Source organism: Ascidia mentula, chromosome 4, assembly GCF_947561715.1.
Source record: "Ascidia mentula chromosome 4, kaAscMent1.1, whole genome shotgun sequence".
NCBI classification, from domain to species: domain Eukaryota; kingdom Metazoa; phylum Chordata; class Ascidiacea; order Phlebobranchia; family Ascidiidae; genus Ascidia; species Ascidia mentula.
The window spans coordinates 20,923,056-20,935,872 of record NC_138569.1 but is presented as its reverse complement, the minus strand read 5'-3'; the positions used below and the strand labels follow the sequence as shown (position 1 = coordinate 20,935,872).

Sequence of the window (12,817 nt, the reverse complement as noted above, 5' to 3'; positions counted from 1 at the left end):
ACAGCCAGGCTGTAAACGTCATCCATGACGAATTAGTCGAAGTAGTGCGGATCCAGAGATTCTCTCTAGGGTGAAAATTTCCTTTCAAATTTCATCGTGACGCACAATTAGAAATTTTGGGCGCTGGACGAGAAAATAGTCATCCGCCAGACAAAACGACGCTATGGTGTAATAAACAAAAGTCAATTTACGATAACCTTTTTGTCTGCCGTTGAAGCGTTTTTTTCAGTGCTGTTTCAATCGTCCCCTTCTGGAACCAGTATCCCGACCACGTTTTGGTCCTGAAAGTTGGTTGTTTAAAGATATTTTCAACACTCAATTGGCCTTGATTTACATAAATTTTTGTGTTGACCACAAATTTCTGCTCGGTTTTAACAAATTCATCATGATAATAACATGTTGACTTACCACATGCGTACTTTTGCTAAAGGTTAGTTAAGCATCACTTCTGATTGGCAAAGTACACATGATTACAAGTCCAGGAGGCGCATTTGTGTTTGCAAATACTTAAAACAGTCGCAATGATCAACTAAACAACGTCAACAGATGAACATCTGCTATGCTCAATGCTTTATTGTGCTTACACCGATTCATATTCCCACTAAAGGGCGGTAAACGAGAAAAAACACCGTGGAAACATCAACGTGAAGAAAATAGCGAAAAACAGTTGTCTGCCATACCATTGTGACGTAACACACAAGTGGTCACGGCCGGTTGCCCACCATTATAAGTGTGAAAGATAAATGGGTCGGCGTTGAAAAGATTTCCAAAATACACAGGTGACTTCAACTGCGGGGGGAATTTGCTTCACAGAAAACATAGAAACGATTATAAAAGTGTTTGTTGAACTGCATTTGAGATGTGGTTGGTATAAAAAAAAGGGAATACTTGGATGAAAACCAACAGGACACTAGCCGTCAAAAAATAAGTTCATCAATGAGTATAGAGTTACGAAATCCGCTATCGCTACAGAAATAAGGGAATTGTTTATATAGGATGAAGCTCGAAGCCAGCGGTTTGTTGCGTCACGGAAGGGTGTAAGATTTACATTGTTACGAAACAATACCTATCACTTTTTTCATGGTTCCGAGGACAGTAGTGCATCACAATACTTACACGACGATCAAATAAAAAGTGAAAAAAAAACGCACACGATTTCTGGTCAAAGCCTACAGACAGAAACAGGAAAGAAACAATGAAAAAATCGCGAAGTTGTTGTTGTTGTACGGTGGGGTGTACGGTCAGTTTCAAATCAAACTAACGGTGGTGAATTCTCGATCAAATAATCACTCTTATTATTGTTGTATTTCGTAATAAGGAACCAATCAACAAACGGAACATTACAAGTTACCAACAAGATTATTCTTAGAGGGCTTTGAGTTGCAAGATATCAAGGAAACAGGCCAAGTATATTTCGATGGTAGATCGTTATATCATCGAAAACCACGACATCCAAAACTTATAAAAAAATGTCAAAAAGTCAGTCATTGGCAGCGGGAGTTACCCAACTTGATGAAATTGAATTTGGAGGTCACAAAAAAAAACGTCTGACGTTCCTCCAAGTTTGTTCGACAGTATGCAGCAAAAAGTTGAGCACAGTTGCCCACTGGGTGGCAGGCTAGAGCCATTCGGGTCCAGGTAACTTTTCGGCCATACTGTATTGTCCACAGGTTGCGATGTGGAGTTAATGTCGTTGTCGTTCAACAAAGATCATCAGACATCCATAAAGCGCTGGGTTACTGCTTTGAACGGAGCGTTCCACATCTGCTTCAAGTCGCCCTAAATCGATCGAGTTTTCTTGTATTATTATGACGTAATTTTAAGTATTCTTGTATTACTATGACGTCATATTGGGTGTTCTAAAAAAAGTCAAGGTCAACACCAAAGCAACTGTCTATACCAGAGGTTCCCACATTGTGCGTAGTTTTAATGTTGTCGGAGTGTCGCAAGCTTACTGCAAGGCTTTGGATGAGCATTGTTTCCATAACAAACTGCGTAACCTTTCGGCTGTTGCATTGATATATTATCGTTATACTCAAGCACAATCACAACAAGAGATGAGTGCGTCACCGGTTCGTGGAAGTCAGGAACCACTGCTCTACACGTTTGAGGTATTTGTATTAAATTTACCTTACAATATTTTTACAGCTAAAACGTTAGAATAAAAACCCCGCGACAACTTTTGACCACTTCTATGCACTGAGATACCCCAAAAAAATATTTACAACATCGCGTATGCCACAGTCACCAGCTGCACCGATGAGACCTTACAGGTCAAACAATGTGTACACCTGTCTGAAGCTCTCATTGTGGACTCGGATTTACAAATCTTTTCAGTTGGTCAGAATTTAAGCTCTCAAGCAACAGATTAAAATTACTGCAGAAAACATAATAAGTTGCTCCTCACCTTGATGTAAGCCATGGTGATGAGAGGGAGGAGCGTGAAGGGAACAAGATAGAGTAGAGCTGGTTGAGCGCTGCTGTTCACCTCAGATGCTATCGTCGCTGTTACCAAACCTGCATACATAAACACACTACGTCACAAATCACCACAAGCCTTCGCAATCGTAAACATCCTTGGGTTTCCGTCGAACCGATGACGCGAAAATGCGTTTGTGATGTCACAGATTCTGTGTGTTCACGCATTGGAGTTTTCCCGAAAAAAGGTTTGTGTGTTTTGCCGTGAAATCAGTTTCACGTGTTTATTGGAATGGCGACGCGCGTGCAGACGGAGTGTCGGAATGTCTATCGATCATTACTTGAAACAGGGAATCCCTTTTAGCGCGTCTTGGACGAGGGTGTGGATCGATATGTGCATGAGCATGTTTACAGCAAAAATTCTACTAAACGCGGAGGCGCATGACACTGATGATTGCTGACAAATATATGAGATCTTTTGTTTCGTCAAAATCGGGCGAGTTTAGATGAAATGGTTCGGTTGGGCAGATAGCAACAACAAGGACTGGAATAACCATGCGACAGGTTTTTAGCTACTGTCAAAATTTCCAGGTACCGGTAGGTGTTTTTTTCCAGTGTCCAAGCAACAACCATGTGGGAGGTTTGCCACTTTACAAGTTCATTTAAAAACACGATTCACATTAATCTCTCAAAAGGCGAATACATGCAATAAGCTAGTTTGTAACACCAGAAATTATTCTGCCAAATACCCCCTTGAAGTATATTTGCATTGTACATAAAAAAGGGATTTTTAGCAGAAGTAGGTTGATACTTACCCACAAAATATCCGATGAGGGTACAGTGGAAATAACGGACTCGGTAGATGAGATTCCCAGGTGATGAAGGAGCATACATATCACCCTCCAGTTTACGCTTCTTGTAGTTGTCATATCTTAACACGAAGCAGAGGAGCAGGCCTGGCATCACGATGTCGCCCAAACCAAGCATCGAAAAATGCTCAGAGCCAAAGTTGGAATCGAAACTGCTGCAAAATAATGTTCATGGTTCAAGCTTCAGCCTAAGGGCATGATTGTGGGAAGAAATTGGTTTCCATTGATCTGCAGACAGGTGTGCACACTGTTTTGACCTGTTTGGCTTTAAACTAAACTAGTTTCCCAAACTATTCCACTTTATAGTGATTTTACATATAACGTCGATCTGTTTTGTACCCATGGACTACTGCCCATAGCTCAATTATTATTATGGTTCTTTCGCATTTATAAAAAATAGTTTCCAACACCAATCTTCTGTCAAATATACAGTTTATTATTGAGTTTGGTTTAAAGTATGATTGACAACGGTATTTTTAAATTGCCGACAAATAAGACCTTATTTACATTAGAAGTAATTATGCTAATTCATGTTTATTGTTGTATGAGAAAGGATAAAATGGCAGGTTTGGTGACATAACGTAATACCAACAACTGCTAAATGCACCTCATACGAAGACTCATTTTTCAACTACAGAAGTCACATAGAAGAATTTCACATCTACTCAGAATTGAGAGCATTTTAGGTTATGTTCATAAAAATATTTGAACTTAGCAATGAGAACATGTCCATAATCTGTTGTGCTTCTGTTTCATATAAAAAACACTTGCAAGAATAAATTAAGTCCTTGTATGCAAAAGCAGTAGAAAATTTGACACTTTTCCCACCAGTAAACCATTAGCACCCATGGTGTATGTGGACATTATCCTTACTCTGTTGACTTACACTAAGTTACTAAAACCAATGAGTCAAAGAATCATCAGTCAAGCTGTCAATATAATAAAGTACAGGAACTTCACAGGGGAGTTTCAAAAGACTTAACCGAGCATAAAATAAAAGGCTACCAAGGGAAATTACTTGCAAATAGTTTTTAATGAAATTTAACATTTTGACTGTTATTGAACAAACACCCATTGGCCAGTTTTCCAATTAAATTATTACCTTTTGTCACAAATTAAATTTGTCTTGGCCAAAGTGGTAGGACCAGAAAATTGTACTTCACAAAATTAATTGACCAGCTTTGGAAATAAATGGACTATGACAAAGGAAACAAACTAAAAGTGGTTGAAATTCCATGATCAAATGGAGGCCAGTGTTGTTTTAGGTGGGAAGGAACTTCAATTCGGCAAATACTGGATTCTACTTAGTCATGCTGATGATATGGTACACTATACAGCTGCACCCATTGTCAATAATTTTTGTTTAAATAAAGAGAAAAATATAAGTTTGCTTATTCAAGTAATGTGAAATTAGTTCTCAAACAATTGTCTGACGAAATGAATACAACTGTAAAGTATACATGGTGCACTTCGGGTAACCATAGTTAAACTACTGACATGACAAATAAAAAGCAGTTGTGTGTGTGTGTTTTGATAGCAGAAATCTATCAAGATAAGGCAAATATATTTGTTCAGTTTGAAATCTGTTCCTGCCACTCCCACTAAATAAACACCAAACACACAAATCAAAATAACCTTGCCATCACATTTCATGTTACTCAGTAAAAACTTTTCCTAGAAGTCTGACCCAGGTTTATGTCATATACAGAAGGCCTTTCCAATGATTTGTAGTTAAATATAACTTCTATAAGTCAAAGATTTTGTATGTACGAATTTAATAAATATCCGTCAAGCATAAAAGAAATGCATATTTACTTTGGAAAGACCAACTTTCCAGGCAGCGAGAGTTGGGGAGCATCCTTGGCCACAGCAAAGTTGAACTTTCTGGCAAGAACTCCGACCTAGAAGTCAACAAGCGTGTAAACAACTTCAAGGTTACACACCAAGAGAGTACGGTGCAATCCACAAAACCACATGGCAGTGTTTCTTAACGTTTTTGCCACATTTATTTTGCTATAATACCTCGTTAGCTATAATATGATTTCTGTTTTTGGTGTTAAAATATACTTTCACCTGGCATCATGGCCCAATTGAAAACAATGCAATTGGCCACAGGTAGAGAAACACTGCCATACACCATTCCAACCAAGTGTAATAGAGATTTACCTAAACTAACAGGACAAGGAAACGTAGCACAGGAAGGAAATGGTAAATGAACAAAGCTTCATAAAATCTACCGAATAAAGCATAACAATTGCATTGCTGGGAACCATCCAAAATAGGTAAGTGATAAACTGATTTCTGCACTTTTTGTTCACCAGTTGCAGGGATTTTTGTAAATATATGAGTAATGATTGACAAATAAGTGCCCCAATAAAATTATAAAAGTAAAATATTTGTGAGCGTAAATCATTGGTAACTCGAGCATAAAAACATTTGAAGTGTTAAGACTGTAAGTGTGCTAGAACAGACTGGTGCACATGCATTGCACAGTCTACAACAGGATGCAACCACAATTCTCGTTTCCCTCATCATGAGATAAGATAAGATAAGGTAGTATGAAAAGCATGTAGGCGGTCTCATAATAATATAGTTTGATGAATGCTTTCCAGGTTAAAATCTTATTCATGCGTCCATTTTAAACTAACATCATTTGGTATTGTGAGTCACCCAAAACCTTGGTAACAGTTTTAAATAATCTAAGCAATTATATATACTTTATTTTTTTGTAATTTGTAACCCTATCAGTACTTTTCACCTAATATAAACCATTAAATATATTTTCCATAGCAAGAGTTTCAAATTAGCAATGCAAAGATATTTTAGTATTGCAGAATGTTTCAGAAAATGTAAAAAGTTGCTTGCAAACTCAATGCAATGATGTCTGAAACCATCATGCACAATTACAACAGGACAAGAAAACTTGCACACATAACGACCATTACAAATCACAATACATTTAAAGATAATATTAAAAGTAACATGGCACTTACAGGGTTGTCTGCTTGTGCGGTCGCAACCTGCACCATGACATTGGTGTTGAATATGTAGGATGAGAAAAAGACCCAAAATACATCGTATATGAGGAGACCAGACAGCAGTAAACAGGAAACTTTCAGACTAGGCAACCGTAGCAGTGCGATCATTGAGACGCACAAACCCATGCTCAGTGCTGAAATGTCAACAAAACATTTACCAGTGCTGGTAAGCAGCATGTTCTAGGTTGAACCATTATATTTACAGATCAGCCATTGAAAAGGATACAGCTGTTTTGGTGCACCTAAATATTTGTATTATCAAATCTAGCAACGCAGGGTTGAACTATCGACTGTTTGAATACACAAATTAACAACCTGCAGTACAAGCAGTTTTAACAAAGGTTGTTGGACCTTAGGCAAGCACAAAATCATAAACAAAATTATGCTGGAACTTTGCTTTATAAAAATGTTTGATGCGTTTGTAAGGCACACTTATGTAGAGCCGGTGCAATAATACAGGAAAGCATACGTAAGCTTTATCTTGTTTAACAGAAACAGGGCACTTGAAAGTAACATAGATACAACAGGAACCAATCACTTATTTCAAGCACTCATTGATAGCAGTAAAGTTACAATGAATGGCTTACCATCCATAAGGAGCCAGTGACCTGTGAACACCCAAATTGAAACAAACAGAATGGAGAGCGACAGTGAAAGAAGTTCTGCGGGGGTGAATCGGCCACAAACACCCAGCGACAACCTGGCAGAAAACAAATGGGCCAAAATTAACCTATGCCTAACTTACTACAAACAAGAAATCCAAAAGTGTGCTAACATAATACAAGTTGCAACATTGTTACAAAGTTTATTTTAAAACTTCCCAAAGCTTTTCCTTCATTTTATTTATGAAATTATATTCAATACAGTAAGTGTAATACTGTATAATCTTTATCACAAAACTACCTAAAGAGCAAGTTTAACAGTTCCAAAACACGACTTTATGAAACAACTTTTTCGAAAATTTTACATTTGTCACTTACTTGTTGGGCGACGAACATGGTCTCATAATATATTGACACATTGGCAACATCAAAAATGCAAATGCGGATGCGGCAAGAACTAAAAAAAATATATTCACATTAAAATATCACCATAAGTGACATATATACAAACACAATCAGGGTGCCAACTGCCAACATATATTTGACCTTCAAATATGTCATTTGCACAAGTATAAATGTGTATGATTTCTGTCAGACCAAACTATGTAAGGCAAGATGATTCAACTTTTTGACTTAAAGGATGCACTTTCCAGTTGATCTATTATTAACGAGCAAAAAGATTAAAGGGGACTTACCAGCAGTACAGATGGCAAAAACAAGTTGCATGGAATCAAAAAAGAAAAACATTATGAGCAAAGACACAGATGCCCCAATGGGTAGACATGCTGCTTGTGTTGTGTTGATCATTTGAAAAGCAGCTAAAACATAAAAACAATCATTATATTTCGGAACATACAACTCGCGGTTTATATATCTTCAAAACAAACAGTAAAGCCAATGTAACTGCTAAGAAATTCATTTTTAGATGTTTCAAATGTAACTACAAACATTTACAATGTGAAATGCAGAGCTGTTTTGAACATTAGATTTCAAACCAGCTTTTAGTTTGCTAAACAAAACCTTTAAACATTGAAAGCTATAATTTGTTAAACAAAATACCAACAAGTGTGCAATTTTGCACGTATTTCAAAACTCTACAGGAAAAGTTTCTCAAATCTTTTAGGGTCACAGCAAACTTGGATCAAATTAATTTGTTTGTTTCACACCAAAGTTTAAAGTCAGTTCAGGTTAAAAGTAAACAACAGGTGGCTCTGATCGTTAGGTGTTTGAATTGCTTTGATTCGGGGCTGCATTTGATACCGGGCATTAGTGTAATGACAATTGCAGTGGTAGCCAATAACATTTTACATTAAATTTATTGTGGCACACTTCAACCCGCTTCAGGGCACATAAGAGTACTGTCATACACAGTTTGAGAAACCCTGATCTATAGTAAATTGTAGCATTAAACAAACACAAATTACATACACTGATCACCAGAACCACTTTCTGCTGGTTTGTCTTTATTAGTAGATTCCTGTTCCATGTTAAGTGATCTGGAAAAATCAAATTTTAACTCATTGTTGCACTGAGTGGAGGAAAAGCAGTTTAGTACAATGTTCATTTGTACAAAACAGGTAAACACAGTTGATTCAGACAAACAGACAGCAGTTAATTAATGCTTTCATCACACTTTATATAAAAGATAGGGATATCGCAGCCCACAGGCCAGATCTGGTCCATTGGGTCTTTAAATTTGGCCCACCAGGTGCAATCAGAAATTCGTTCATACCGAAGTTCAATGCAATTTTATTGGATTTTTTACTCTGCTTTTACTTCAACTTTAACAGTGCAAGACGTTATGAGTGAGCACAGAATAATGAGTTTCACATACACTGGCATTAACAACTATCTGCAGCTCACTAAGTTTTACATACATGTAAAGTCTGCCATTAACATATCTTTCGCATACCTGAAACTTCCATAAACAATTAGAAGAATTGCGATAACAAACGTTGAGATTCTTGATGAATCCATTAAAGAAAAGGCCCTTAAAAAAAACAAATGTTATGTGTTTTGATCAACTCAACACACTGTATCATAGAATGATGGAATATCAACATAAAAAAAAGAAATGCAAACTTTCTTAAAATTTAACCCATGTAACATCATCTGGGGAAGATACACTTGTTCAACTCACTACTTTTAACGTATATATATGCAAATAATTGGTATACAATGGATAGTATACTTACCATTGATAGTCACCCTTGGGAAACGAAACAGACAAAGGTATGCCTTTGACATTATTATTAGCATTAGCTTCCTTTGGCTTGGCAATATTGACCTGTTGTGGAGGAACCCTTCCCATATCATCCACAGCCAAGGCCTGAACATTGTCCTGTGCAACAGCTTGTACTACAAGCAGCACCAATACCACACAAAGCATGCAGCCAACATGGCGATAATTCAAAGAAAGTCTTGTTCTTTTAGATAGATTTCCAGTGCACAGACCTCTTCTTCCCATCTTAACACTTTAACTCACAAGTATACAAAAGTCTTAAGCAACCAAACAACACAAGGGTGGTGTCCTAGTATTGTCAGGTCTCTGTCATTTGAATAAAAAGAAAACACATTAGTCATTATTATTGTGTTTAGGTTGACAATCGCAAACACAACAACTCATGTCCTTTAGGTGGTTCGCATTGGAAACAGACAACAACAACAGTATGACCCATTTATGAGCATGTTATAAATGAAAGATAAACAAACAGCCCCCACTCCACCAAGGTGAGAACTGGTTCATAAATCCCGACTTCTTGCTTTAGAAAGTTTTAAAAAACAGAATATTATCCACCTGTTTGTGGACTGACTACAAAAACATTCACAAATGGGTTTAGTATGCACATAAACATAGGAATATCCAATTTGTTGTGGGTTAAACTGAAAGACACCTGTTTGCATTATTCATGATATCATACCATGACAAAACAAAATTGTGGTCAACTTTAGTTTATAACATCTACACCACACACTAGTTTTACCCCACCATCCATATGGAATGTGCCTTTAAAAGGAAGCAGGCATGCTATTATGCAGCCATGCAAACAGCTGCAGTGGCACACATTAAAAATTCATTTGATTAAGGATGTTTTGCTTTGCGTAAGTGTTGAAAGATTTTCCATACTTATTTTAATATTACCACCAAGGGAAAATAGCTTTCACACAAGATAGTAAAAGAAAAAAGTATATATTAACCAAGCGTGCTTCTTGCTGGTTTTAAATGTCAGACATTAAAGAAAAAATAATTAAAACAATAGTGTTTCAATTTCAACATATTGTTTTTAAGTGGTATCACTATGAGCTGGGGGTGCAAAATTCATATGGGGTTTAAACAGTGTTCTTCACTTTACAAGTTGTAACAAATTCAGTCATTATGGAGAATATATAAAAGGCCAATAATGATCAGCAAGTTGCAGAAAATGACCACTGTTTCTCATCAATACAGCTGGTGACCAAACACAGTCTTGCCAGGCCAGCTAACTGACAAGACTAAATGGGTTGAAAGAGTGTGCATTGTCTGTATCTCACTCAGCAATTATGCTGCTATACTCTTACAAATCAAAAGGTAATAACTTTAAAATAATAGTTAAATGCAACGCTGCAAAGGAAAAGAAATAAAAATTTTACATTTTACAGTTGAAGTGTTTTGAAACCAATTGCACTCACACAAAAGTTGTTGCATCTAAAAGCTAATGAAACATCACTAGTTCTTAAACCATTGCATGAAGACATATCTATTCTACGAATTAGTGCTTATGTCAAACGTTGTTGCCTTACATTCACAACACATTTGCTAAATCAACCAAACAACAAAACAAGTTTATAGCAAAGTTAAAATTGTGCATGCAAACTTATGTCCTGTGCCATAATCATGAAGGACGACTGAGCGACCAACATTCAAGTTTAACGGCAATTTAAAATCCTTTGCAAAGACAAACCAGACGCAATTGCAAAGAAAAGAGTATCCTAATAATTATAGTATTTCTTAAAACACGAATAACAAAAAAGCAAAAGCGTACAAAAATGCGCACATAAAACACAAGAAAATCTGAAAACTGCTGACTTTTCACAATGCCGACTGTCAGCAAAACGATAATTCCTTCCATCAGCCATGTTGGTAAACACAAAGACTGAAGGTGTTTTACAGCCAATCAGAACGCGTTATTTCTTTGGTGGCGAGGGACAGTACTTTTCTTTTAAAATAAAAATCCTAATCTGAAAATCAGGCGATTTTTAGGGACATGTTTATATTCTTGTATAACACAAAAAAATCCTGAATACAGATAGTTCTACAGGTTTAACGTCTGTTCTTCTCTTTGCAGTAAAATCAATGTCACCAAAACCGATCAGCTTTTAAAGCGAACACATTCTGAATATTTTAATTTTACGCAAAATCGCTGAAATGTTTTGTTTTAAACTGCACATATATTACACGCTCATATGCTTTATACTGCTCTAAACAAAACGCAACTTTAAAAGAAAAAAGACTTAGGCTAAGTATTAAACCAGAGACAGGGTCTGTACCTCTAAGCCAGAGCTTTCCTGCAGGATGGATTAAGTATGGTTATTTCCGCCGCTGGAATCCGGACTAGTATTGGTTACAGCGTCCCAGTACTTTCTTGTTTCTATTTTTATTGTCGTCGCGTACTTTAAATTGTTCAAGGAAAGTTCATTTAGTCATTCACTTCAAAATCCAGGAAAAACACAATCAACCAAATAAGAGTAACTATGTTGTAATACATTGGCTGAATTTGTATTAATCTCTATGACTGGTTGTAACGAAAGTTTGTGAAAGCACTTCCAAGCCCTCCCAACGACTTGACCGTCCAAAATCATTTATTCCTGCCTGGAAACTAGTTTGCGGATTACCCTAATATGAACTAGGCAATATAAATAGACAAGGAGTTAACCTAATGTATGATTCTGGTTTTGTTTGGCACAATGGCCAAAAACAATTATGACCAACACCAAAGTTTAGCAAAATTACGGTTTTGTGACTTCACTTTGTGGCAATTTTATTTCTTTAAAGATACCGCTCGGTGGCAGTCGTAAAAACTTGTCAGGCGGAATAATGTTTTTTCTTTGAAAAAACTAACAAACCTTGAATAAAATACAAAACTATTTTGTCACATACCTGTGCTTTGTCATGCTGTTAGGTTGTCGTTAAAAATGTAATGGTGATAGATACGTCATACTGTTATACACAATAACAACAATTGATTTGCTAATGCAGTTCCAATAAAATCTGTAAGGCCGGGTCCACACTCACGCTTTGCGCCGGCGGATTCTTTGTTTGTTTTAATGTCCCGAGCGTACGCCCGCACGCCGGCGTATAATGACACACAGAAACTGTCGCGAGCGTAGCGTACGCCCTTCCACACAGAGAGAGAAACTTGGGGCTAGCGAGCTCGCGCGCTGGCGGAAAGAAAAAATCGGCGTCCTCACTCACGCCGGGCGTATTTTCGCGGCTACCGGTCATTTGCGTTCTTATGTACAAGACAATGGCTGTTTGTGAAGAGTTTGTGGTTGTTTTATTGTTGTTTGTTATTTTGATGAAAAAAAAGAAGATAATGGAAAGAAAACGAAGATATTGGGTTCATCCTATTCTGTTAACACGTGAAACACTGCGTCAAGGTAAAGTGCTCATTTTACATGGGCTTTTATCAACATAATTTTACTTTCAGGAGACTACTTTAACTTGAACAGGGACATGCGAACGATGACACCGAACGATGAGACCAAGCCGGTCCGGGTCATTAAGTTGGATGCATCTAAAGGTACTACAATTGATGACTTTTAACAATCTTTGGCAAAGTAGCTGAATGGATGTCAATTTTTTTTAGTTTAGTTAGTTTGCAAATGATTTAAGACACTACTTGTGCAATAA

General features: G+C 37.0%; 1 protein-coding gene across 1 annotated transcript; it reads right to left on the bottom strand.

The window, feature by feature from the left end:
• Positions 1-1,038: 1,038 nt before the first annotated feature.
• On the bottom strand, positions 1,039-9,471 carry LOC145897282 (signal peptide peptidase-like 3). The gene is made up of 11 exons (XM_082985490.1): positions 9,123-9,471; positions 8,840-8,917; positions 8,356-8,423; positions 7,623-7,745; positions 7,306-7,384; positions 6,913-7,025; positions 6,281-6,459; positions 5,103-5,188; positions 3,234-3,442; positions 2,408-2,517; positions 1,039-1,779 (listed from the first exon to the last, which is right to left on the bottom strand). Exons 1-11 carry the CDS (start codon positions 9,392-9,394, stop codon positions 1,714-1,716), a joined length of 1,383 nt encoding a protein of 460 aa, XP_082841616.1. The 5' UTR covers positions 9,395-9,471; the 3' UTR covers positions 1,039-1,713.
• Positions 9,472-12,817: the final 3,346 nt, after the last annotated feature.